The sequence below is a fragment of the Numida meleagris genome, chromosome 19 (genome assembly GCF_002078875.1).
Source record: "Numida meleagris isolate 19003 breed g44 Domestic line chromosome 19, NumMel1.0, whole genome shotgun sequence".
Lineage (NCBI taxonomy): Eukaryota > Metazoa > Chordata > Aves > Galliformes > Numididae > Numida > Numida meleagris.
The window spans coordinates 10108616-10133385 of NC_034427.1; the positions used below are offsets into that span (position 1 = coordinate 10108616).

The following is a 24770-nucleotide window of genomic DNA, read 5'->3' on the forward strand; positions in this document are numbered from 1 at the left end:
CCGGCCCCGCCGGCTCCTGCCGCAACTTCGCGAGTTACCGGCGGCGCGCGCCGCGGGGCCCGGCCCGGGGCTGTCACGGAGGGGGCGGGCGCTGGGCTCCTCCCGCGATGCCGGGACGGCCGAGGTACGGCAGACCGCGGCAAAGGCACGGGGCCCCGCGTTCCCGACGGCGAAGCGACAAGTGATGCCTTCGGGGCGGGGAGGGCCCGGGGATGCTGCGGTCGCCACCCCCGCGGGCACTGGGGCAGCCGGGAGGGCTTCCGGGAGCCCGCGATGGCACCGGTCGTGCTCGGCGTAAACACTTTTGTTTTCCTCTCCGTGGGTCTGCGATGTGTCAGTCCGTCTTCTTTCTCTCTTTTCGCAGGAGAGCGGCTCCCGGTGGTGCCTGAAGCGTGAAGCTCCCCCTCGGGCTGCGCACGGAGGGCAGCGGGCGGCCGGAGCCGGGGTGCGCTCAGCTGCGGGGCAGCGGGGGGAGCGGGGGCAGCGCCTCCACCTCCTCCTCGTCCTCCTGCCGCCGGGCACGGGGAGCTCTCGGGGAGAGAAAGTACGGGGGGGTGTCCCTACGGTGCGGCACCGCAATGCCGGGGGCTGCGGTGACACCCTCGGGGCGAGGGGTCAGGGGACGCTCGGATGCTGCAGCCCGAAGAGGAGAACCGTGGCGTCTGAAATCGCTGCCCCGCAGGAGGATTTCCATTCCTGCTTTTCCCCAGTTCCCCGAACCGCGAAGAAGCGTTGGGTTGTCCCCGCCGCGGGAAGGGCGGGAGGGAGACGGGGACAGCGAGGTGTCATTGTCATCGCTCCATTCCCTTTGTGCAGGGCAGCGGGGATGCAGTAGCCGCTCCGTACCGAGGGGACCCGGGGGCCACCACCTGCCCTGCCCGGCGGCACCGGGCACCGCGATGAGCATGGTAACGAGCCTCGAGCGGCTGGAGCAGCGGCTGGCCGTGATGGTGGCGGCCCAGGAGACTTCCCAGGCCTGGTCTTCGCTGGGAGAGGAGGGGCCGGTTTGTGGTTTTTTTTGTTTTGTTTTGTTTCTTTTCTTTCAACCGAGCTTTACGGAATGCAAAGGGGCATGGAGCACGGGGCGGAGGTGGGGGGAAGGGGGGCAGGGAGGGGGCACAAAAGGGCTGCGGCGGTTCGGCGGGGAGCGGGGCAGGGAGGGCAGAAAAGGAAACGGGGGGGAAAATGGAGGGAAGTGCCGCAGCCCGGAGTGCGGGGAGGGAGAGCGGCAGCGGGGAAGGGGCCAGGCACAGGAAGCGGGCAGGGGAGGGGAGAGGCCGCCACGTTAATGAGCATATCTGCCCCCATGCGCTCCCTTTCTTACTAAACTGCCAACCCGGCGACTCTTTTCTTCGCAGGATTAGAGGGAAATGTTCGGTTTCGGGGAGCGTTAAAGGCCATTTGTGTGCGTGATCGCCCGGAGCCGGCGGCAGAGCCGGGGTTGGAGGGAGCCGGCCCCGACCATTGGGGGCTTTTAGTTCTTTTTGTTATTCAAACAGGGCTTGGGTGATGGCTGCCATCCCAGCCATCGCGCAGAGTGCTTCCCTCGAGCCTTTTGATATGCATGCCCCTGTCTGGAGGCAAAGTCCGCCCGTCTCCCCTGCAATCTCTCCACCTACTGGGGAAACCGAACTGATAAGGGCCCTTCTTCTGTTTTCTTAAGAAGGAAAGCTGAAAACTGCCCGCCCCGGCCCGGAGCTGCCCCGGCCCCGATCTGGGGCCCTCCAGGTGGGCTCTGCCCGGAGCTCGGCCGGGCACAAGCGGGCACCCCCGGCCGCCGGCTCCCTAAGCAGTTAATGCCATGGCACGGGCTTCAAGCAGCTTGGCAAACCGTAAAGAAGCTGGTATTGCAAAACTAGGGCGGGATCTGGAGGCAGCGGGTTCATTGTCTCCATGGGGTATGGCTGCAGGGAACGTCCCGGTCACCGAGGCAGTGTCATGGGCTGCCGGAGCGCCAGCTTCTCGGGGAGCCTCGAACATCAGAGCTGGAATCCTGGAGCAGTTGGTTCTCCGTGGGTCCTATGGGCTGCGTCGCCGTAGTGTCTGTCCGTTCGCTCGCAGCGTGTTCAGCAGAGCAAGCGCAAGCTGCGGTGCTGCTTTTCTCCTCCCCCCCGCGAGAGAGAAGCATGCGAGGGGAGTGCTCTGTTTCTTATTATTTTCGTAATGCCCTATCTGCACATGTTGGTGCGCTTCTGCGAGGGGAGGTGAGGACAAAGAGCTCTCCTCGCTTGCGCGCGGCAGGCGGAGCTGCCTGGGCTGGGGTGACCGTGCTGGGGTGCACGGCCCTGTGTCCTGGTGCAGAAGCTGGCAGGGGGAGGAGAAGGGATGGGGATGGCTGCCCAGGGGAAGGGCTCGGGGAAGCCAAGGGTTTAGCTAGCTTTGCAGCCTGTGTTGTGGTATAATGTTCCCTTTCCCGCTTGCGTATCAGGGGACGGTGATGGGATGTCCTTGAGTGATCCCAGGCTGTGCAGCTGGAGGAGTGCACGGAGCATGCAGGCCCCAGGGGCTGGCAGAGCCCTGCAGTTCTCAGAGTGCAGGGCTGAGAGGTGGCTGCTGTCCTCCCCGCACCTCAGTGCCACGTGTCCCCATCCCTTGCTGCCTTTCTCTGTCACATTTCCTAGCGTCGTCCCTGTCCATCACCTGTGCTGAGGAGAGCAGTGTGTCTGCACTCGGTTTATGGGATTCTGAATGAGATACGTTTGTGAGATACTCTGGTTAGGGATAGGATGCTCTGGTTTTACTGGCAGCATCACTGCTGCCGATGATCTGGGGCTGGGGAGCGGATCCCCAGCAGCTGCTGTGCTGGGGCTGTGTCTGTGAGGGGCCAGGGCAGCCGGGGGCACTCAGTGAGTCCAGGCAGCTCCTGGGAGTTGTTCACCAGTCCAGGAGCAGATGTGCTGCAGCAGTGGGATTTCTGTGCACAGCTGTAGGGCTTTACGCGTTCAGGCTCCCGCCAGCGCTGTTCCCCCCTCGTCCCTTTGTTACAGAGCTGTGTCTCTGGCGGGAGGAGGATGTGTGCCTGGGGTCCCTGCCCGCAGAGGTGGGTGCTGGGCACCTGATTTTCCTTGCATTTGGGTTTTACCGGGGTTTTAATGCAGCCCTCTGCATCCAAAACATCAAACCCCGGCTGGTCTTTGTTTGCCAGAGGTGCTGACAGATGATCTCAAAGCAGAAATCTCAATTGTTAGCGAAGCAGTCGGAGGCGATGCTGAGAGCGGGAACGCTGGGGAAGGGGCGGCCGGGGCTGGAGCCCGGGGCTGGGGGTGGGGGCTGCAACGTGTCCCCCCCCAGGGCCTTGAAGGGGCGAAGCCGTTTGCTCCCCGGCTCCTCGAGCTGATCTGCGTGCTCCTGAAATGACGGCGCCGGCGAAGGGGCAAGTCGCAGCACAGACCCGTAGCCCGGCAATGAGGCGGCTTCGTTAGCACCGTCCTGGGTGCCTCTGGGAGAGTCTGGGAGCTGGCGCTTCCGAAAACACGATCCAGGAAGGGCACCCGCAGGAAGGCAGAGGCGGCGGGCGCAGGCGAGGCGTGTCCCACTGCTCCCGGAGCCCTCCGCTTCCAGCGCCGCTGCTGTGAAATGGCTGCTGCGGGGCAGGGGGTGCGCTGCTGGGGACTGGGAGAGGTCTCCGTGGCGGGAATGTTTGGCAACGCCCAGCTCGGGCTCGGCGCTGCTTTGCTCTTTTTGGGGTCAATTTGCGTTTGGCCTCGGAGCGCCTGGCGGCTTTGGCTTTGCGGGGGTCTCGTGAAAGTGTGGCTAGTGTGGCTACCGCCGCTGCGGGGAGCTGGGAGCTGCCTGTCCCTGCGTGAGGAGCAGCGGGGCCGGCTGACGTGCAAATGGCCGCAGATGTTTGCATGGGCCTGCATGCCTGTCGGGGGGCTGAGCATGGCAGGCTCAGGACTTTGGCCCCGTGGTGCTGCTGGCTGTGCCTGGTCTCTAATGCTCACCTGCTGCTGCAGCTGTGGGGTTTGCAGGGCAGGAGATCAGTGTGTGGGGCTGGGGCGGTGGGGAGGATTGTCCCCGTGTGCCCCATGCACAGAGGGTATGGGAAGGGTCTGAGCCAGGACTGGGCACTGCACGGAGCCTGGGAGTGCTCTGTGGACACACGGGGCTGGGAATAGCTCTGGGAATAGCCCCAGTGCTTCTCTAAGGACGAGCACGTTGGGTCTGGGATTGCTGGATCCGGTGAATCTGCAGGGCTGCATCCGGGGAGGTGTCCAGGTGCCCATCAGCACCCAGTGTTCCTGCAGATGCATCTCCAGCCAGAGCCTTCTACCTGCCCCCGGTGCTGTAGGAGAGCTGCTAAGGGAATAGGCCGTGCCTGGACCGAATAGCTCACACAACCCACTCTGCCTTTCCGAGGGCTCTCTGCCCGGCTAAGTTTACCATCCCCTATTGCTTCCACAGGCAGCCATGAAAAAGGAGAAGAGCCACGGCCGGGATGAGGCAGACTGCAGGGCAGAGCTGATCCTCTTCAACGGAGACTGCGGCGATCCCACTAAGGACACAGCCGCCCTGGTGCTGGAGGCCAGCGGGAAGCCTGGTGCCCCGGGTGAGTGGGACCTGGGGGTCCCAGCTGCGTGCCGCTGGGGTTGGGATGTGCCTCAACTTTAGAGTGCTGAACAAAGTTATGGTCCCCAGATTCTGGCTCTTGGTTGGCCAGGTTGTGAGAGGGTTTCTACTTTGGAAAGGGAGTAAGTCGAAAGCAAACTTGATGGGACTGTCAAAAGCGTTGCCCTTGCTATGTTTTCTGCAAGATGAGGCCTCGGTCTCTTCACATCCCGACACGTTGCTCTCATGGGATCAGCTCGCAGGGCTGAGCCTGCTCTGCTCTCTTGCACAGACGCCGGGAGCCTGGGGCTGGCACCCCTGAAGAACAAGAGGGTGAGCAAAGACCTGTCCAAGGAGGAGCTGTCCTGGCCACTCGCTCTCACGGAGCCGCAGGAGGTGAGTGCAGGTTGGCGGTCTGCCTGTGACTGTGCCGCTTCCGAAAGAAAAGAGCCATAAATTCAGCAGGGGTGAAAATTCTGCGTTCGCATTATGCCGCGTGCAGGGGCTGCTCGCTCACAGAGCCCCGCTGCAAAAATCTCATTTCATTTCGAAAGCGCTGTGCCGGATGCCGGAAGCATGCCTGGTTTGGGCTGTTTGGTAAATTGCGGCTGCTGCAAACCACAGGGGAAAAGCTGCCCTCGGTGCCTCCGGGCTGTGGGCTTGAGCACACTCACGTGCAAGTGAGATGTGCAAGCTCTGCCGGGGGTCTTTCCTGTACTCGCATCCCTGATGCTGTCCGTGTCCCTGCGTGCCGCTCACCGCCGTGCTCCTTCCCGTAGGTGCGGCCCCGGGGCAGTGCTGGCTGGGAGAGCAGCCTCCGGCAGAAGCCCCCCGTCCGCCTCATCTTCCAGGCGGGGCAGACCCACCACGAGATGCAGATCAAGGAAACCAGCGGCGTGGAGGCTCTCAGGGACCTGCCGGCTCCGCTGCGGGTGAGAGCTCCGGGACCTGGAGCTGTGTGCAGGGCTGGGGGATGGCCTGAGTGCTGCACCCCCCGTGCCTCAGTTTCCCTCTGTAGTTGGTGTGTGTGCCTTTGAGCTGTGGGTGCTTTGACCGCCTGGGGTGAAATAGAGGGAGGAAAGCAAGAGATGGCCCATTTGCTGTGTGCCTTACACACAAAGCAGCGCTCCCTTAGCTGCACCCAGCTCTGGACCCTCTGATCCCGGCTGCAGAGGCTGGGGGTCATGCTGTGCTGCAGGGGCAAGGTGATGGGGGCTGCCCCCTGTTCCCAATGGGTGCTCACACCACTCCTTCCCACACAGAGCTCCCGGAGGCGGGCGGCCGTGCCTGTGCTCACCACCATTGACCTGACGGAGGAGGACTCGCGGGACTCATCGCAGAGCAGCAGCACGCTGTCAGGGAGCAGCTCCCAGGAGGGCCAGAACGGTTCCGCTGAGCTGGTGGCCGAGGAGCCGGAGAGCCGGGACGCGGGGATTGCGCTGGAGTACCAGGTACGGGGGGAGCTGCGCTCTCCCTGCACCCCCATCCTGCGCTGGGTGGTGGGAGGGCGGTGGGTCCGTGCCCCCTGGGTGCTGGCAGCAGGGGCCGTGCAGGATGCGACCTGCCACAGCGTTGAGCCGTCTGCTCTGCGTGCAGCTCAGCACTGCCAACAGCCCCGAGCGCAGCATGCGCCTGCTGGGAGCCGTGCCCGCGGGGACGCGCAGTTTCCTGCCTGCAGAACGCCTTTCTGCCAGGAGATGCTGAAGGGGGGAGTGAAAGCGGAGCGACTTGGTGCCTGAGGGCATCAGGGCAGGGCCTGAGACTTGCAGGAATTGGGCAATTGCTTCTTGCTGAATAATTAGGTGCCTAATTGCTGAACAAAACTCGGAGGAGCACTCTGCTCTTGAGGCGATAGCTCCTGCGGGAAGATCCCAGTCCCAGTGCAGTGCTGGGCTGCCTGCTGGGGGCCCTCAGCTGCACCAGCTAACTGTCCCAGCTCCATCTCTGCTCTCTTTGCTCTGCTTTGGTTCCTGCTCTGCCCTGGGGGCAGCAGAGAAGGGTGGGTGCCCTCTGCTTGGGCTGCAGCCAGATGAATGGGTTATTGCCCATGAGCTGGCACCTGGGACCCAGCCGTGGCTGCCTCGAAGCGTTCAGGGGAGTCTGAGGAGTGACAGCATCTTTGCTGAGCTCCACACGATTGCTGTTGCAGTTCTGCAGGGTGCCTGGCCATTCCTCTGCACCGCACCCAGCCCAGGGAATCCTTGTGTGGGTGCTGGGATGAAGCGTGGGTGGGTGCGTGCTCCTGGCTCATCTGTGTGTTATCCTTTGCTTTCAGGATGGGAAGGAATTTGGAATCGGGGAGCTCGTCTGGGGGAAGATCAAGGGTTTCTCGTGGTGGCCGGCGATTGTCGTTTCCTACAGGGCCACGTCCAAGCGCCAGGCGGTGTCGGGCATGCGATGGGTGCAGTGGTTTGGGGACGGGAAGTTCTCCGAGGTGAGCCCACTGCTTCTGGCCAGGGCTGGGCTGGAGCCCCCCCTGCACTGATCCCTGCGGTCTGCACCCATCTCTGGGGCTGCCTGTGCCTGGGGGTGGGTGTGCGTGTCCAGCTGCAGCCTCCCCAGGGCAGGGAGCGCAGCGCTTTGCACACTGCAGCTCTGGGATGCTCTCCTGACTCTGGTGCTGGCAGCCCGTCCCCTTCCCACCTTCCTTCCTGGTTTGTCCCAGGTGTCCTCCCTTGCTCCCTGCCCTGCTGTGCGCTGCTCTCCCACAGCCCCGTGCTGGGTGCCGTGCTGCAGAGGCGCAGTGCCAGCAGAGGGTGCACGCAGCCCATCGTAGCCACGTGTGCAACGATTCCTCTGCCCGCCCTCCCTGCTACAGCGTGGCTTGCTCCATGCAAAGCTACTGCTAACTTCTCTGCCAGAGCTGTGCCACGCCGCGTGGGGACAGGAGCGAGCCGTGTCTTTGCTCAGCGCTGAGCTTTTGTCCCTCTGCCCCAGGTTTCTGCAGACAAGCTGGTGGGACTGATGGCCTTCAGGCAGCATTTCAATACTGCCACGTTCAATAAGCTGGTCTCTTACCGCCGAGCCATATACCATGCCCTGGAGGTATAACCACAAAGCAGCACTGGGCTCTGTAGGGAGCACAGGGTGGGGGCAGCTGGGGGCTGGCGTGGCCGTGGCACTCCCAGTGCCGGAATCTGGCAGCTGCTGCTGCTGGGAAGGGGAGGGGACCGTCCCCCCGCCGTGCCTTGTCACTGTGCTCCACTGCCCTCCCCTTGCAGGTCGCCCGGAGCCGCTCGGGGAAGACATTCACAACCGCCCCCGGGGAGTCCCTGGAGGAGCAGCTGAAGCCCATGATTGATTGGGCACTCACTGGCTTCAAACCACTGGGTGTCAAGGGGCTGCAGCCGCCCAAAAGCTCAGGTGGGCTGCTGGTAGGAGCCGGGCACGATGCTGGGGAGGGTCCAAAAAGCACCTTGAGGCACCTTCTGAAAGGCTGCTGTTGGCAATGAAATGTGATCCGTGGCCACCTGGGGGCTGTGGGTCTGGGGGCAGCAGTGGGAGCACAGACCCCGTGGGGAGGGGAGCAAGCATGGTCAGGGTCCCACTCAGCTCTTCCCTCGGTTCCTCTGCTGAGAGAGGAAAGAAGAGGGAGCAGAAATGGCAACTCTGCCCTGCAATGGATGCCAGCAGGCAGAGATGATCTCCGCTGATTTGTAGGGTGGTGGCATCCTGTATGCGCACTGCACCCTGGGGCTGAGCCGGAGCCTCGAGGAAGGGCTCTGGGCTGGGACTGTGACAGAGCTCAGGGGGGGTGATGTCCCCACGTGTCTTCACTGGAGTTGCCTGTTCCTTACAGAGAACGGGGCCCTAAGGAATGGCACGGAGGAGGTGCTGTGCCTCGAGCATTGTCCCCCCACCAAGAGGCTGAAGAGCAACCCCTGCAACAGCAGCAAGGAGCAGCGCGTGGAGGAGGACCAGACCCGAGGTACCAGGGTGCAGCATCAGCAGTGTGTGGGTTTCTAAGTAAACCTCTGTGCTCCGGCTGGGCTCACTTATGCCTTAAAGGCCAAACTGTGCAGAAGTGCAAGCTGGGCTCCATTAGCTGCTCAATGTGGAAGTTACTTTATAGAATGCTAAATCTGTTTTTTTTTTTTTGGTTTGTTTTTAAAGAACAAATGGTTTCCGAAGTTACGAACAACAGCGGGAGTCTGGAAGGTAACCACTCACCTGTTCTGTCCTGGTACAAGGTCTGGGGATGATGGAAGTGCTGGAGGGCAGCACCAGACAGAATCCATCAGTCCTTTTTTAAGTGCACAGTGCAGAACTGGGGACAGGGCTGCAGGACTGGGACCTGCTTACAGCTGGGGTGGTGTCCCCAGGCCCGCTTGGTCCCTGGGCCACGGGCTGCAAGGGACCACGGGGTGAGCAGAGCTCTCTCTGCCTGCAGACAGCTGCTTGTCATGTGGGAGGAGGAACCCGGCCACTTTCCACCCGCTGTTCGAGGGGGGCCTGTGCCACACCTGCAGGGTAAGAGCGGCTGGCGGGGCTGCAGCCATCGGGATGGGGATAGAATGGGGATGGGAGGGGAAACTGCCAGGCCTGACCCTGCCGTGCCCGCTGCAGAGTCATCCCTTGTCATGGTCTCCTCTGGGTTCCCCACGTGCCCTGGGTGGTGCCCGCGAGGCACTGAGGATGCACATCTCTGAGCTGGGGGCCGGAAGGAGCTGAGCACAGACCCTGATGCTCTCCTCCCGTCTGCCCTCTGCCAGGATAGATTCCTGGAGCTCTTCTACATGTATGATGAAGATGGCTACCAGTCCTACTGCACTGTGTGCTGCGAGGGCAAGGAGCTGCTGCTCTGCAGCAATGCCAGCTGCTGCAGGTAGGCCTCCCCCCCATGCCCCGGTGGCCCCTGCAGAGCTCGGTGCTGAGGTGGGGGCTGGGGGTCAGCAGAGCACTACACTGGGGCAAGAATGCCATAGCACAACCTCCCCGTTCCACAGAGCTGGCTTCACCTGGACAGGTCCTGGGGAGGGTGGTAGGAGCTTTACCCAGGCCCAAGTCATCAGTCTGTGTCAGCAGCCCTAAATACGGGGATGCCGTCAGGGAGAGCATCCTGCAAAATGGGACAGAGCTGCAGGAGAGGCTGGGCTGACACCCAGGGGTGTCATTTCTGGGCAGGTGCTTCTGTGTGGAGTGCCTGGAGGTCCTGGTGGGACGAGGCTCGTCGGCCAAGGCGAAAGAGCAGGAGCCCTGGAACTGCTACATGTGCCAGCCCCAGAGGAGCTACGGGGTTCTGCAGCGCCGGCAGGACTGGAGCTCACGCCTGCAGGACTTCTTCACCAGCGACAAGGGGCAGGAATACGTAAGGGTTGAGGGCAGTGAGCCTGGTGCACAGGGTTGAGGGAGAGGGGAGGGTGGAGGTAATGGCCCCAAATCCCCCAGGCTCTGCCTTGATCTTATCCAGGCTATCCAGGTGTGCAGGGCTCATCCCCCCGTGGATGCTCCCTGTGAAGGGAACTGGACTCAGGGAGCATTGCAGCACTGCCCTGAGCTCCACAGGGCTCTGCTGCAGGAGGAAATGGGGTCTCACTGCTGTCTTCCTTTGCAGGATGCACCCAAAATCTACCCAGCGGTGCCACCAGCCAAGAGGAGACCCATCAGAGTGCTCTCTCTGTTTGATGGCATAGCAACAGGTGAGGCGCTGGGAGAGAGCTCTGAGGGCTGTGCCGTAACCTCAAGCCCATCTCAGAAAGCTTGGAGAGAAGGGGGTGGGGCAGGTGCATCCCCATCAATGGAGGTGGGGAGGAGAGCAGGGGGTGGGGATGGTGCCCACAGGCGGTCTGCCTGTGCTGGGTGCACTGTGGGTGCTGCGGTCCCAGAGCAGTGCCTTCATTCCCCCATCCCCCGGCCAGGGTACCTGGTGCTGAAAGACCTGGGCATCCAAGTGGAGAAGTACATCGCCTCCGAGATCTGCGAGGACCCCCTGGCGGTGGGCACCGTGCGGCACGAGGGCAACATCACCTACGTGCACGACGTCAGGAACATCACCAAGAGAAATGTGAGCTGTGCTGCCCTTGGCTCAGGGAGGGCTGGGTGTGCGCGGTGCCCCGATAACCGGCTCTGTCCGCCCGCTGCAGATCGAGGAGTGGGGTCCCTTTGACCTGGTGATCGGCGGCAGCCCCTGTAACGACCTCTCGCTTGCCAGCCCGCCCAGGAAGGCTCCGTACGGTGAGGCTGCTTGGCCCCACGGGGCTGGGAGCCCCCAGGCTGCTTGTGGCCGGCGACGCAGTTCTGCGGTGGCTCCACCCGGGGACGCGTGCCAAGCGCTGTCTCCCCCAGGCCCACCAGAGCCCGTGCCCACGCCGCAGCCAAACCTGCGGGGCCGTGGGCGGTCCCCTCCTAGCACCCCTGCTGGGTCCCCCCGCACGGAGGGCACCGGGCGGCTCTTCTTCGAGTTCTACCATCTGCTCAACTACGCCCGTCCCAAGGCTGGAGAGGAGCGGCCCTTCTTCTGGATGTTTGAGAACGTGGTGGCCATGAGGGTCAATGACAAGAGGGACATTTCTCGGTTCCTGGAGGTAGGGATGGCTGCGGCTCCGGGAAGGGTGCAGGAGTGGGGCACCCACATGTATCCATGGGAGGGTGCTCCCAGCAGAGGGCTCACCCTGACCCTCTGCTAACTTACTCTCCCTCTCTCGGGCTGCAGTGTAACCCCGTTATGATCGATGCCATCAAGATATCGGCTGCACACAGAGCACGCTACTTCTGGGGCAACCTCCCAGGGATGAACAGGTAACGTTCAGCCATGGTTTCGTTTTGTTCATGGTACTTGGAAAGCTCTGCGCCGCTTGACGCTGCAGCGTTGCTGTCCCCAGAGCTGCAGCCACGAGGGAAGTGCCACTGCTGCATGCAGTGCTTGGGATAGCTGGCTTGGATGTGTGCAGAGCTGAGCCCAGCTCGAGGCTCTGTTCACACCTTATAGCGGCCCCAAAGTCACCGCAAAGTGCAACGGGAGGAGTGTGGGTCAAGCAGACTGCAATTGCTAGCAGTCCTGCACGCCGCATGCTCTTAGCAGCACAAGGTGGAGTTTTTGTGTACTGAGGCCTCAGCCAGCAAACATAGGCTTGGTTTCTTTCACTTGTTTATATTTAAATTGCCAATATTTATTGGAATTAAAACTAATTAAAGCTGAGCCAGAGGCATGCGGGGATGTGAAAGTTAATCAGCAATTACTGAGCCTTTGTTATGCCGTGCCCTTGGAGATGTGGCAGTTGAACTCCCATCCAACCAGTGGAAGCATTGGTGTTTACTGGGATCCCGGGGCTGTGCTGGGAATACATCTCGTGGCAGCAGGGACAGGAGCAGGGCCACAGTCCCAAGGCTCTTCCAGAAGTGTTACCAGGAAAAGCGGGCACTGGGGATATGGGCTGACATTGCACAACCTGTGCGAGGTGCTCTGAGAAGAGATGGGCAGGCAATAAGCACCAGCCAGGATTACTCTGTTTTTGACCTTAGTGAGTCATTTCTCCAGGCTCCCACGCTGCCTTCCCTTGGTTGTGACACTTGTCAGCGGTGTCACCAGGGTCTGGTGGTGGTGGGGTGTGATGGCACTGGGGTCTGGTGGCACACGGGGACACGAGCCGTGGTGCTGGATGGGAGGCTGGGAGGCTGGATGGGGGCTGGATGGACACGGGGCAGCTGCTGAGCATCACCCATACCTCTGCTGTCCAGGATCTTTGGCTTCCCCCTGCACTGCACTGACGTCTCCAACATCAGCCGCGGGGCTCGCCAGAAGCTGCTCGGGAGGTCCTGGAGCATCCCCGTCATCCAGCACCTCTTCTCCCCGCTCAAGGATTACTTTGCCTGCGAGTAGCCCACGCTGCATCCCTCGTCTCTCCGTCCCGACGCAGCTCGGCTGCCCGGGGAGGGCTCAGCCGCGTGCCCGCCGTTCCCAGCACCATGCCCCCGCTGCCGCAGGGCTTGGGAAGCGCCTTCAACCAAAGAACCTGGCCGGGTGCCTTCCTGACGGGACTACTGACAGCGCTACCTGGGAAATGATGGACAAAATGAGCTTTAATCACCCAGCACAAAGCTGCGTGCATCACTGATGAGGCGAGTATTCTCCTCCAGAGCATTAAACATTCCACTTGAGCCCAGAGCTGGAAAGCAGTGAGTGGTGGAGGCAGCTGCTGGCGTGCTGCAAACATGGACTACAGAGCTGCTCACTTCTCCTAAACAAGCGTAAACCTCTCTTGAAACGACTGCCAAAAATCCTCAAGCTGCAGCAGCAGGTGTGAGGGACCCGGGTCAGGTTATGTACACTGAACATGCAGACCACGCAAACCAAATCTTTTTTTTTTTTTTTTAAGACCTTTTGTAAAACTTTTAATTTTGTTGTTTAACGTCTATTGCTGCTTTAAGGCATTACATAAGAATGTGGAGACTCCTAGACCTGAATGTAGCTGAAACTGAACTGTGAGCTGATAGAATTACTTTTCTAGTTAGGGAGATACTGTTTTATGCGTTCGGCTGTAGTTTACAGATATCCACTACGTCCTTTCCCAAAGCATTTCCCTTTTTTCCTGACGTTTCAAAATCCTGCTGAGTGGGTTGAATGGTCCCATTGGAGCAGGGAAATCGGGCTCCAGCGGCCGGAGGGGAAAATGTTCTGAGTGTTCATTTCCAAAATGAGTGCGTGGCGTGGGCAGGGTGGGCAGCTCTGTCACCCCCCGCTGTCACCTGGCAGCAGCCAAGGACTGGCTGGGTGCCACCAGGGTGCCCGTCCCTCTGCCACCCCATCCCATGAGTTTTGTTCCTTGAGGCCGGGGGCCACGTGGGCTCCCCTCAGTCTCATCCTCCGTTTCATGTGCCGGATTTCTCATCCCTTCCCGTCTGATCAAAAGGAAAAGAGAGAAAAAAGGACTTGGGGAAAGCAAACAAAGATAAAAGGGGAACGAGAACGGTCCTGGCATTAAGCTGACTTGATGAGAATCGCAGTAGACAAGTCTTCCTTGGAACGCTGCCTTTTATGGCGTGTTCGTAAACACGTTGCAAGGAGAGGTAGATCTCAGAAATGCCTTTTTAATACTTTGTAAAGGTTTCTAACTCTCCCTGGTGCTATTTTTTTAGTTAAAGGATTTTTGATGTCAAAAGTTCTGTGGGTTTTTATACGATCTTTTAAAATAAGAAAAAAAAAAAAGCGTATTGTTTTGTTGAACGTGTTTCATGTGGTGGTTCTTTTTTTTTTTGGGGGGGGGGAGGGGTACTGGGAACTCAAAACGGTGCCTTGCCCGAGCAGTTTACCGATTTGCATAGGGGGAAAAGAAAGGGATCGGTGATCTCGCGTTTGCCGTGCACCACCGCGGAATGAAACGATTAAAAGCGGTGTTGCTGTACGTGCGGGCGGCGCGCACCGCGTTCATTCATCGCCGAGCCCCGCCGGCACGCGGCCTCCCGGCGAGCGCTAATGAATGGACCACGGAGCGGGCGGGGTCAGAGGGACCCACCAATCACAAGCGAGGGCTCAACGCTTTGGGCGGAGCCTCGCGTTGGCCCCGCCCCCTCTCCCCGCACGCCATTCTTCCTGCGCTGCCGCCGCCGTGACGTGTGCGCGGGTGACGCGAGCGCGCCGCGTGCGCGTGACGTGGTCCCGGGCAGCGGGCGGGGCCGGTTTGAACGCGGAGGAGACGGGGCGAGAGTGGGGCAGGTAACGGGCCGGGAGGGGTCGGGCGGCCGGGGGGCTCGAGGCCGGGGTGGCCGGGTGCGAGCGCGCGGGGCCGGCGGGCGCGGGGAGCTCGGGTGCGGTCTGCGGGGCCGGGCCCGGCCCCGGGCGCGCCCCTCCGCGGGGGCCGCGCGGCGGAGGAGGGAGGGGCGCGGGCCCTGCGCTGAGCTGTGCCGCAGCCGCGGCGGGGCCGGGCGGACGGCCGTGGCCGCATCGGGTCGCTCCGGGGCGGTCCCGCTTTGTGCAGCGGGTTCACCCCTGCGGGGAAGGAAGCTCGGCGCGGGTGGGGGGACGGGAGGCGCGGGGGAGGGGTCCGCTCGGCGGGGCCGCGTGCGGGCGGCGCTGCGTGCGGGGCTCCGAGCCGCGATGGGGCTGCGGCGTGAGCGTGTGCGGCGGTCCCACCCGCGGCTCTGTCTGGCAGAAAATGGCAGTGAATGTGTACTCCACGTCGGTGACGAGCGACAACCTGAGCCGGCACGACATGCTGGCGTGGATCAACGAGTCCTTGCAGCTGACGCTGACCAAGATCGAGCAGCTGTGCTCAGGTGAGGGGTGTCTGTGTTCGGTCTGGGTCTGAGAGATGGAAAAGAGCTCCGTGGATGCACCCACGCGGCTGCGTCCGTGGTGGGAACAGAGCTGTGGGCAGCGCTGGTCCAGCATTTGGTGTTCTAATTGGGTTATGGTTTGGAGTTTTATTGTAATGGTTCTTAACAGCAGAAACGTGGGAAGTTGTGGTCTTCTGATCTACTACAGCATAAACGGGATAAGAAGAAATGAGGGTTCACGTGGAGAAAAGACTCCTGAGAGAGGCTGTTTGCCAGTAGGGAACCCACGGATTTAGTCTGCATGGGCAGGAGAGGTCCTGGAAGTGCAGTAAGGAGCAAAAGCGGATGTGAGTCCTTATGGGAGAAAACCACTGGGAGGTGCCTATGGGTTCAGGGAGGGGACAGGAGTGCGAGGGGCATGCAGAGGTGTGAGGGGACACCCTGGTGGCTCCGGGTTCAGCCCTGGGAATTCCCACCCCCCCGTTGCAGTGAAGGAGCACCTCAGCCTGACCCCGAGTCACTGCGAAGCTGATCTGACGGAGCTGAATGTCTGGTGGTTGCGCGCAGCGAAAGGGGAAGTGCCGGTGCTCCAGAAATGAAGTCACATGTCATCGTACAGGGAGGAGTGTGTGGGAGGAGGCTGGGTGAGATGAATAGAGAAATAATGGTCTGTGGGGTAACGCTGGAAGAAAAGCAAACCCAAGGCTAAGAACGCAGCCTGGGTGAGAGGTGGTGATTTGAATAACTGCAGCAGGGAGATGAAAGGGCCTGGGTGAGAGGTAGGAGCGCGTCTCGCGCGGTGAGGTTGGGATAAGGCGTCGGGGGCTGAACAAAAGGAGGCAGAAGTTTACGTTTGGAACCGGCAGTGCAGCGTGTGGCTGCCGAGAGAGCGTTCCCAAAGGTGGAGAGAAGGAGGGAACCCAGAATACACGTCGGGCAGGTATTTCTGGTGGCTTCTGTCTAATAAGGCGATGCAAGAAAAACTGTAGGGATGGAGGAACTGAAGATGTGCAGCCACAGAAAGGGGAGAAGCGATGAGCGCTGCTGTGTTGAACTTGGCGTGCTCAGACTCAGTTTGGGGCCCAGCAGCTTTGCGGGGAGCTGGGCTGGCTCAGGGCAATGCGGTGCAGTGCTTCTTGGCCTCGTGCCCCTCAGAAGTTTGCCATGCAGCTGTTTGTTTTAGGTTAAGGCTCCCATTGCTCTCTGTGTCCTCTGAATTCTTTGATGTGGGGTGGGATGTGGTGCTCAGAATGCTGTGCTCGTATTGCCGATGAGACGCAGTTGCTCATCATCACTGCAGGGTAATAATGGAGTTTTAAAGTATCTTCACGAGGTGTGTGTGTGTGTTGTACAAAAGCTCATCACCGGGGGTGGCTCTCTGCTTGATCCACATCCCCTTTGATTCAGCTCTTATTGTAAGAGAGAGAAGACTTGAAGGATGTAAAATGAATGGAAGGAAATAGTGTCCTATTCCAGTTCTCTGATTAAAGCGTGACTTAAATATCATAGAATGGTTTGAGTTGGAAGGGACCTGTGCAGGTCATCTACTGCAACCCCTGCAGTGAGCAGGGACACCCACAGCTCCACCAGTGCTCACAGCCCCCCAGCCTGACCCTGAGTGTCTGCAGGGACGGGGCACCCACCTCAGCTCTGTGCCACTGCCTCACTGCCCTCACTGTAAAAGCCTTCCTCCTTATATCCCATCTAAACTTCCCCTCTTTCAGCTTGAAACCATTCCCTGTGTCCTATCACACGGATCTGGCTTGAGGGTCTGTCCCCTCCTTTCTTACAGCCCCTTTAGATTCTGAAAGGAAACATAATTTGACTTAATTTACTCTCTTATTTCTGACAGCACCTTGAATTTTGTATAGATTCTGTCCATAGCTGGTAAATAAGACGCTAATAATGATTAAACATAATTTTTAGAAGAATACCTTTTCTAGTTCAGCTCTGTTAATGCTGATAAGAGTCCTGCTTCCCACAAGGGGAGGAACGCCATGTTATGTGTTGGATTTTTCCTCTTGGAATTACAGAGGTGTTACTGCTCTTGGGTATGAGAGCTCAAGCCATGGGGCCAGTCCCTTAGTTCTGCAGCTAGTTTACAGCCACACTGTTCCAAACCAGACCAAAGGGTCCTGTTATCTCCCTTCTGCTGCTCTAAGGGCTTGTGCAGCAGCACAATGAGGCCAGGCAGTGCGCTGCCCTGGCTGTGCCTGACCAACCATCGCTCATCATGGAATAATGGTGTTCTTCTCTCTTCCAGGTGCTGCATACTGCCAGTTCATGGACATGCTCTTCCCAGGTTCAGTAGCTCTCAAGAAAGTGAAGTTTCAAGCAAAATTGGAACACGAGTACATTCAGAACTTCAAGGTTCTACAAGCAGGTTTCAAACGAATGGGCGTGGACAAAGTAAGCCGGGTTGGATTTGCTTCTCCTTGTTCCTGAGATCCAAATGGGTGGCATGCACTTTCCAATCTGGGGACAGGGTTTGATTCTTGGCTTGCAAGTCTCACAAGTTTTGGTTCACGCTGTGGTCTGCGCCTAAATTAACGCAATATCCACCAGAGCGAAGGTTGGATTTGCAGTTCTTAATGATGGAGATGGTTTCTTCTATGTTAACTCCATTCAATTTATGTTGTGTTAACCAATACTGAAACTTGAGAAATCATGCTTGGGCTTACGTGGCACAAAGCTGTCCCAAACAGTGGATCCCAATAACCTGCTGGTGTGGTAGTCTTAAGGATTTCCAGTTCCTCTTAACAAGTGCGTGCCATTCCACTAGTGAGAATGGGATCTGTGAAAAAACGTGTTCAGATCCAAGTGAGTGCTGTGCTTAAGGAAGAGTGCTTTATGGAGGTAGTAGTTATTGATGGCATCTTTGGTGCAACACAGAGCATTCCTTTGCTAAAGCTGCTCCTGATGAAGAGGGCACCTCGTGCTGTGTTGGCCAACAGCTCCAGCACCGCGTCGCTCCTCTTCCCTGGGGCTGGGCCTGGAGCAGCGTGCCCAGAGCAGGGCAGTGCTCACAGGTGCCCAATGGTCACGTCAAGGGAATGCCTACTGCCCACTACCAGACCTCAGGCTCTCAACTCGTGGCTTACAGGCAAGACTTCACAGCTCGCTGCTTTTTCTCCAGAACGAGCAAAGAATTACGTTTGCTTCCAACTTAAAAACCCTTATATAATAAGGCAGAGAGAGGTTCTTTCCCCTTACAGCAAGTTTTATTATTATTATTATTATTTTCCTCCAGATAATTCCTGTGGACAAACTAGTGAAAGGAAAATTTCAGGACAACTTCGAATTTGTTCAGTGGTTCAAAAAATTTTTTGATGCAAACTACGATGGGAAGGAGTATGACCCCGTGGCTGCCCGGCAAGGCCAGGAGACAGTGGCACCAAACCTCGTGGCTCCGGTTGTGAACAAACCCAAGAAACCTCTCGGTACTGGCAGTGCAGGTAGAGAAGAGTTCAAGATGATCTCGAGCATTTAAAAACTGGGGAAAATGAGGCTGGGTCACGATTTCTGGATCTCACTCGGAGGGTGGTGACGCACTGGAGCAGGTTGCCCAAGGAGGTTGTGGATGCCCCGTCCCTGGAGGTATTCAAGGCCAGGCTGGACGTGGCTCTGGGCAGCCTGGTCTGGTGGTTGGCGACCCTGCACTCAGCAGGGGGGTTGAAACTCGATGATCTTGGAGGTCCTTTTCAACCCAGGCCATTCTATGATTCTATTCTTTGATGAAGGGGTCTAAGAAAGAAGGGGGCAAACTCTTTAGCAGGGTCTGTGTGATAGGATGAGGGGAGATGGTTTCAAGCTAAAGGAGGGGAGGTTTAGATGGGATATAAGGAAGAAGGTTTTGACAATAAGGGCAGTGAGGCAGTGGCACAGAGCTGAGGTGGATGCCCTGTCCCTGCAGACACTCAGGGTCAGGCTGGGGGGCTGTGAGCACTGGTGGAGCTGTGGGTGTCCCTGCTTGCTGCAGGGATTGGACTGGATGGCCTTTAAGGGTCCCTTCCAACTCCAACCATTCTTTAATTTAAAATTGTTGTATGAAAATGAAGTGTTTTGCAGCTTATCTCAGATGCTGGGCTTCAAACTCTTGAGTGAGTTATCTGGGAGGTACAGAAAGAAAATGGGAAGGATGGGTGTTGGGATGTGCTGAAGTCAGTGGACACGGCACATGGGGTGAAGGAGGAACACTTCACAGATGAACGTGTCTTCAAATTCTGATGTGCTTGGAAGGGTGTCAGCTCCTTTGGGGGCGGGAAAGAGGTGTTCTGAGGAGGAGTAACATCACATTTACCTTGCAGCCCCACAGAGGCCCATTGTTGCACAGAGGACCCCAGCAACTCCCAAAGGCAGCTCTGGGATGGTCAAAAAGGCTGCGGGAGATGATGAGTCAGCGGGATTGATTGAGCAGGTGCGTTGCCAAAATGGCCTGGGGTACTGACCTGGGCTTTGTGTTGTATGTATAGATATATATATATATTTAATAGCATGAAATGATTGTGCTGGGGAGACGCAGATGGCTTTCTTCTGTCTAGTAAGTTCATTTAAAATCACTTAATCAGAAGCGTTCAGCGTGGTGGCCTTGCTCTCCTGATATCAGCAAAGCCCCTCTTGCAGTACAAGCCCCCAGACATTTCAATCTGCTGTGTCCCATATCACACATAGCATTGGTTTTAAGTATTTCCACAGCTGTGTTGCAGCCATCACAGCATTCCAACAGAGCTATGAGCAGCTGCTGCGTCCCCGAAACGCCGAATGCAATGGAGCTAAAGCTGCCACCAGCGTGAGGGTTGTCCTGGAGGAATGTGTTAGCAGAGGAAACTGCAGGCAGTTGGATTTTTACCCGTGGCGTGCAATAAGCCTTTAGAATTTCCATGTGGTATTGCATGTGTTGGGCTGGCTGTTGGTTGTAGAAATAGCCCAACTTGAGAAATAGAGCTCCTCTTCCCCTTACACCCTTTCCCCGATGTCTTGGTTCCTTCTGAAGTGCTTTGCATTCAAACATGGTTTTGAGGGTTTTGGGGACCCCCACCTTTAGGACAGACACCACGGCATTCTCTCTGGTGGATAACTCCTTCTTGATTCCTGTGGGCAGATCAACGTGTTGAAACTTACTGTCGAAGACCTGGAGAAGGAGAGGGACTTCTACTTTGGCAAATTGCGGAACATTGAGCTGATCTGCCAGGAGAACGAAGGGGAGAACGACCCAGTGCTGCAGAGGATTGTGGAAATTCTTTATGCCACAGATGTAAGTGATCTTTCCCCCCAATCCTGCCTCGCTGTGGGAAGCTGCCTTGCTTTCTCTACTTGTTTTCTACTTTTTTTTTCCTTAAATTTCCGGCCAGACACCATTGTTCTAGCCAGGTTGGGTTCTCCTGAGGAGTTTGTAACAAGTAGATCAAAGCTGAAGGAAGTAAGTTAGTTAGTGATCCACCTTGACACCGTGAATGGTTGAGTTAAGGGGATTTCACTGCCAGGATCTGAAGTAGCAGTAACTGAATGAAGGGAGCGTGCAGAGAGTTGGCAGCTTGGTTTCTCATCAAGCCCTCGTTGTGTTCCCTGCAGGAAGGCTTTGTGATACCTGACGAAGGAGCGCCGCAGGAGGAGCAAGAAGAGTATTAACAGACCACATACTGTACCAGCAGAGCAGCAACATCGGAATTCTGTGCCCCAGATCATGTGCTTAACTGTAAAATACTCCACTTTATTCTTAGAGGACTCACTGGTTTCTTTTCATAAGCAAAAAAAAAAAAAGTTACCTCTTCTTAAAGTGCACTTTGCGGAAGTTTCACTCTTTTTGCAGTGGGTTGGAGTTAGGAACTCTCTCTCACTCTGTAGCAGAGCAGTATTCACATCGAGGTGGTATATTTAGGGAGCAAGAGGCTGAACATTTGGAACTCGTTGGTTTGCTGGTAAACACTGGTTCGTGGAAAGACTTTTTTTTTGTACCTGAGGTGGTGTGTAGTAGAGAACGTAAAGACTCCGACTCACGGAAAGATTGAGTTAATGTGAAATTGCAGCACGGAAATGATAATAAAATGCCTTAAGAGTATTTAAAATATGCTTCCAAATGCCAAAATTGAAGTAATGTGACAGGAGATTTTATGTGCTTCATCCTGGGGAGATGCTCGCTCCGTTCCCTGCTGTCCGGGGCAGTCCCACCTTGCCAGCAATGCTCCGAGGGGCTCTTAAACAAACCTCCATTCCTGCAGAAAGCTGCTTACCGAGTGATTAGTTCTCAATGGAATAGGCCTTAATGTTGCCTGTCACAAGATTAGAGGGAGTATGAACAGCTGAGACACATAAATTACCCTTTGGAGTGCTAAAGCATTTTTTTTTTTCCTACTATGGCATCGTGGCTAACGGCTTTGCCAAAACGTACTGTGTTTTCTGTAAAAAAAAAAAAAAAAAAAAAAAAAGACACAAAAGCAGAGGGCACCAGTCTCACTGCCTGAAAGGTTCTTCTGAAGTACTTTCCTTCTTCCTGCTTGTTCTGTGTATTTCTGTTGGTGTGCTTATGGCCTCGCACCCTTCCCCGTCCCACGGAGCTGATCCAACCCCGTGGCTGCAGCAGGGCTGCGCTGCTCAGCTCTTGCAGTGACAGTGAATTGAGCACATGAGGATGATGATGATTTTGTCCCTTTCCTTTTCTTTTTCTCAGACCGGGCCGTATCTGATAGTAACACTTGCCAGTTCAGTGGTCTTCTGGGGTCAAAACTAAGAGATGCTGGCTAACAGAGCTAATGTTATTGCAGAAAATACAGTACTAGACTAACTTAAATATTAATATTTAAAGTTCTTTCTTTAACTGTCCCTATTTTTTTTATTTTTTTTTTGCTCTCATACCCCCTCATTACTGTTGTGTTTGGCAAGATCCTGCAAGACTTCTGATTCCCCTCCACTACTGAGATCCATCAGTCCTGTTGTGCTGTATTCATTCGTTCCTGGTGGTAGCTTGTCCTAAAACGTGTGTAGGAGAGCATCTTATGGTAATTGTTGTGTAGTGCATGAATCTTTGTGAAATGCAGAGGAAAAACCCAAATTCAGTGAATGCCAAAAAATGCAAGTATCTAGCCATTGTTTGAAATTGCAGTGGTGCTATTTCTCTTGTGGCCTTTTAGACTTTTGTTGCCCTAAAACTCCGTTTTACCGAGAAAACCGTCTTCGACTTGGATTTTTTCTTGACAGGGTTTTTCTATTTTAAGCCGTTTCTAAATAAAGTTCTGTATTTCAAGAGTGTCCCGTCTGCTGCGGTGTCTCGTGCTTTCGGAGGTGAGCAGGCAGCGCTAGAGCTCGCCGTGCTTCTCGCGGTGGAGCGTGAGGACCTGGGATGGCAGCTCCCGTCCCCGCTGTGTCCTTGTGGGCAGCAGTAATGCTGAAGCTTCCCTTGGAGCGTGCTGGGGGAAAGCATTGCTAGAGTTCCCCCATGGCTGAGACGCTGGCTGCCTGCAGCGCTCGGCGGGTGCTTTGTTCTAAAGAACGGGCATCGCTGGGGTTGGACTGCAGGAGTGCAGGTGTAGAAGCAGGGGGTGTTGATGCACATAAAATCTTCTTTACCATTACTTGTTTCCTTTGAGGTCAGAAGCGTGCTTCTCTTGCCTTTAAACGCTCCATTACTCCAGCGACGCCAAGCCAACGTGGCGATGGCACGTGGCTGGGTTTGAAGGTGGCCTTTGGGCGCCTGCTTCCTTGCAGCCCGGTGACGTGCTGGGGTGCAGCTGCCTGAAGTCCCTGTGATGAGGAGGTGCGTGGGGTTGGCTTTGAGCTCTGCTGTTTCAAGCCAGCAAACTTTCCTTTTCTGCTGGGAGAACGAGTCGGAAAGCTGCAGTGCGCCTTGCGAGGCAGCACGCGGTCCTGTCCGTGTGCACTGGAACTAAACTGGAAGTGCAGCCTTCTAAGTCAAACGCTGCCAAGATTTCCAGTTCCTCACATCATTTCTGTGCCCCCAAGGTGGGAGGCAACCTGGTGGTCAACTGAAATCGCTCCATCGCAGGTAACGCCGGTACAATCTCTTGTTAGCGCCCTTTCTGGGAAGCAAATGACAATAATAAGCCCAACTCAAACCCGTAGACTTGACATAGCTACTCTGTTACGTGGTACAGTATAGGCTGTTAATCCGTGGCATTGCTCACCTGCGGAGCAATCCAGCCTTCCTCAGTGTCTTAGTTTTGTCAGATATCTGAAAAACAGAGCAGCACGGAAGCACCGAAAGCTCCCGCCTCCGTTCTGTCTCACTCGCAGGTGGGCTCGTGGATGTTTTCTAACTTTTATTGTTCAATTTTTTTTTTTTCAGAATTCCCGGTTTGCAATGACAATTCTTACTGTAACTGCTGAAAGCCTTCAAATAAAGGCCGAAAACTTGCTCACGTTGTATCGTATCACTGTTTCGTGGGGCTGCTTGGGATACCAGGCTGAACTGGTGGCTGGCTTCCTTAATTAGTGTGCTGGCACGAGGAGCACGAGGGGTAATCGTGTGGGCTTAACAGCAGTGCTGGGATAACTCCCATGTGCAGAACTTTAAATCGGGGGTAGAGCCTCCTTGGCAAAGTAGAGGCTGGGCTGGAAGACTTTGTGCTTGGGCCTTAGGTCAGGTGTATCTCATAATGAGAGCTGGGCAAGTGTGAAGTGTGTAACTGGGCGAAGGTGTGGGAGGATGGGCGTACTGACACGGTCGTTAAGACAATCTCTGCCTTCCAATCTCAGAATTATAGGGGTTGGGAGGGACCTCTAGAGATCGTAGAGTCCAACCCCATGAAAACGTTTTTGTTTCCTCTTTAACGGAGAGGGAAGGGACAAAGTTCAACCTTGGTGTTTTCTGAGATCAGAGTTGGAGGCGGTTTCATCTTTGGCGGCACAAAGGCCCGTCTCTGTAAAGTCAGCTCTTCCCTCTCGGTGCACCTGGCTGGCTTTGTGAACCGTGGCCTTTGTCTATGTATGCGTAGATATATCTTACAATGTATATATTTATACAAATGCCTAATGTAGAAAATACAGCTTCCTCCACCAGGACCATGTGCAAGCCTATGGGGCTGGCTGATGTGCATCCCAGCGTGCAGGAGGAGCTGGCTGAGCTGGTGCCTGAGCTGCTCTCCGTGCCTGGAAAGCAGTGACTGCCAGGTGAAGTCGTCAGGGACTGAATTTGGATGGGCAGAATGCAACAGCTGCAGCAGGGACGGGCGCTTTGGAACGTGTGGTTGCTGCTTTGGGTGTTTTGGATCTTGGAGATGCCCCTCCTGACGCTTACTGTGCTGGCAATGGCACTCAGGCTCGAGCTATCAGCAGTGCAATAGCTGCAGCCTGTGGTTCCGTTCCCACCGCTTCGGTGTAGCTTTGGTTAGCAAAGAGCACTCATAGCACAACGTTGGCATTCCAAGGTTGCACAGGGGTTCTGAGCACTTTGGAGCCTGCACGTGTGAACGCCCCGTTTCAGAGCATGGCAGGGGATCCCTTCTGCAGTGCTTGTTTTCACAGGTTTGGGTACAAATAGTTCTGCGTGGCAACGAAAGAGGTTACAGGTAACACATCAAAGCCTTTATTGCTAATGTTGCATAGACTGCTGCTGACAGCAGCGTTTCATAGCTTGGGTATCGCTGCTGTCCTCTGGTGAAAGATGAGGGCTAAGGGACAGCAGTCACAAAAGTGATTATTCAATGATTAAACAATTAAATTGCAGCTCACACCTTCCTGTGGTGCCCAGCAAAGCTCTCCCACGCTCAGATACCCGAGGAGCAATGTGGGGCAAAAGGCTGCTTGTGTTTGTGTTCCCTGCAGTGCTTCTCCTGAGCCTGCACCTGAAGGATTTGCTTCTACACCAAGCAGACAAGGGGAGCACCTTCCCGGATGGCACTGGCTTAATAAAGCAATCCCTAATTATGGAATGGTCCGTTATAAGATGCGCTGATAAATGCCTCCTTTAAGAGGGTTCTCTTTTGGGTCTGATCGATCAGGTTTGGCCATTGGACGCGATGCCACGAAGTCAGCAGGTTGTGGCTGTACGAGGACAA

The 24770-nt window shown here is 56.6% G+C and overlaps 2 protein-coding genes across 5 annotated transcripts; both read left to right on the forward strand.

Moving 5' to 3' along the window:
- On the forward strand, positions 1 to 13711 carry DNMT3B (DNA methyltransferase 3 beta). Of its 3 annotated transcripts, XM_021416874.1 has the most exons (20): positions 1 to 124; positions 365 to 445; positions 817 to 1004; positions 4405 to 4549; positions 4841 to 4944; positions 5328 to 5480; positions 5811 to 5999; positions 6824 to 6982; positions 7486 to 7593; positions 7770 to 7911; positions 8348 to 8476; positions 8662 to 8706; positions 8939 to 9018; positions 9261 to 9373; positions 9673 to 9856; positions 10103 to 10187; positions 10407 to 10552; positions 10632 to 11072; positions 11201 to 11286; positions 12226 to 13711. In XM_021416874.1, the coding sequence occupies exons 3-20, from the start codon at positions 900 to 902 to the stop codon at positions 12365 to 12367; spliced, it is 2556 nt and encodes an 851-aa protein (XP_021272549.1). In that variant the 5' UTR covers positions 1 to 124; positions 365 to 445; positions 817 to 899; the 3' UTR covers positions 12368 to 13711. The 3 variants fall into 3 exon arrangements, with proteins under 3 accessions (XP_021272549.1, XP_021272548.1, XP_021272550.1); XM_021416875.1 differs by lacking the exons at positions 1 to 124; positions 365 to 445; positions 817 to 1004 and adding an exon at positions 1180 to 2204 and having other exon boundaries at positions 10632 to 10722; positions 10834 to 11072; XM_021416873.1 differs by lacking the exons at positions 1 to 124; positions 365 to 445; positions 817 to 1004 and adding an exon at positions 1179 to 2204.
- MAPRE1 (microtubule associated protein RP/EB family member 1) lies at positions 14061 to 22005 on the forward strand. Of its 2 annotated transcripts, none has more exons than XM_021416837.1 (7): positions 14061 to 14200; positions 14637 to 14760; positions 17024 to 17169; positions 18011 to 18215; positions 19068 to 19177; positions 19862 to 20014; positions 20332 to 22005. In XM_021416837.1, exons 2-7 carry the CDS (start codon positions 14640 to 14642, stop codon positions 20386 to 20388), a joined length of 792 nt encoding a protein of 263 aa, XP_021272512.1. In that variant the 5' UTR covers positions 14061 to 14200; positions 14637 to 14639; the 3' UTR covers positions 20389 to 22005. The 2 variants fall into 2 exon arrangements, with proteins under 2 accessions (XP_021272512.1, XP_021272513.1); XM_021416838.1 differs by having other exon boundaries at positions 18011 to 18200.

Bases quoted from the DNA above. Each gene is read 5' to 3' on its own strand.
- DNMT3B (XM_021416873.1), top strand. From the start codon at position 2,022: ATGGGCTGCGTCGCCGTAGTGTCTGTCCGTTCGCTCGCAGCGTGTTCA. The intron at 7,594-7,769 runs GTATAACCACAA...CTCCCCTTGCAG, and splicing joins CCATATACCATGCCCTGGAG to GTCGCCCGGAGCCGCTCGGG. The intron at 7,912-8,347 runs GTGGGCTGCTGG...TGTTCCTTACAG, and splicing joins GCAGCCGCCCAAAAGCTCAG to AGAACGGGGCCCTAAGGAAT.
- MAPRE1 (XM_021416837.1), top strand. From the start codon at position 14,640: ATGGCAGTGAATGTGTACTCCACGTCGGTGACGAGCGACAACCTGAGC. The intron at 17,170-18,010 runs GTAAGCCGGGTT...ATTTTCCTCCAG, and splicing joins AACGAATGGGCGTGGACAAA to ATAATTCCTGTGGACAAACT. The intron at 20,015-20,331 runs GTAAGTGATCTT...TGTTCCCTGCAG, and splicing joins AAATTCTTTATGCCACAGAT to GAAGGCTTTGTGATACCTGA.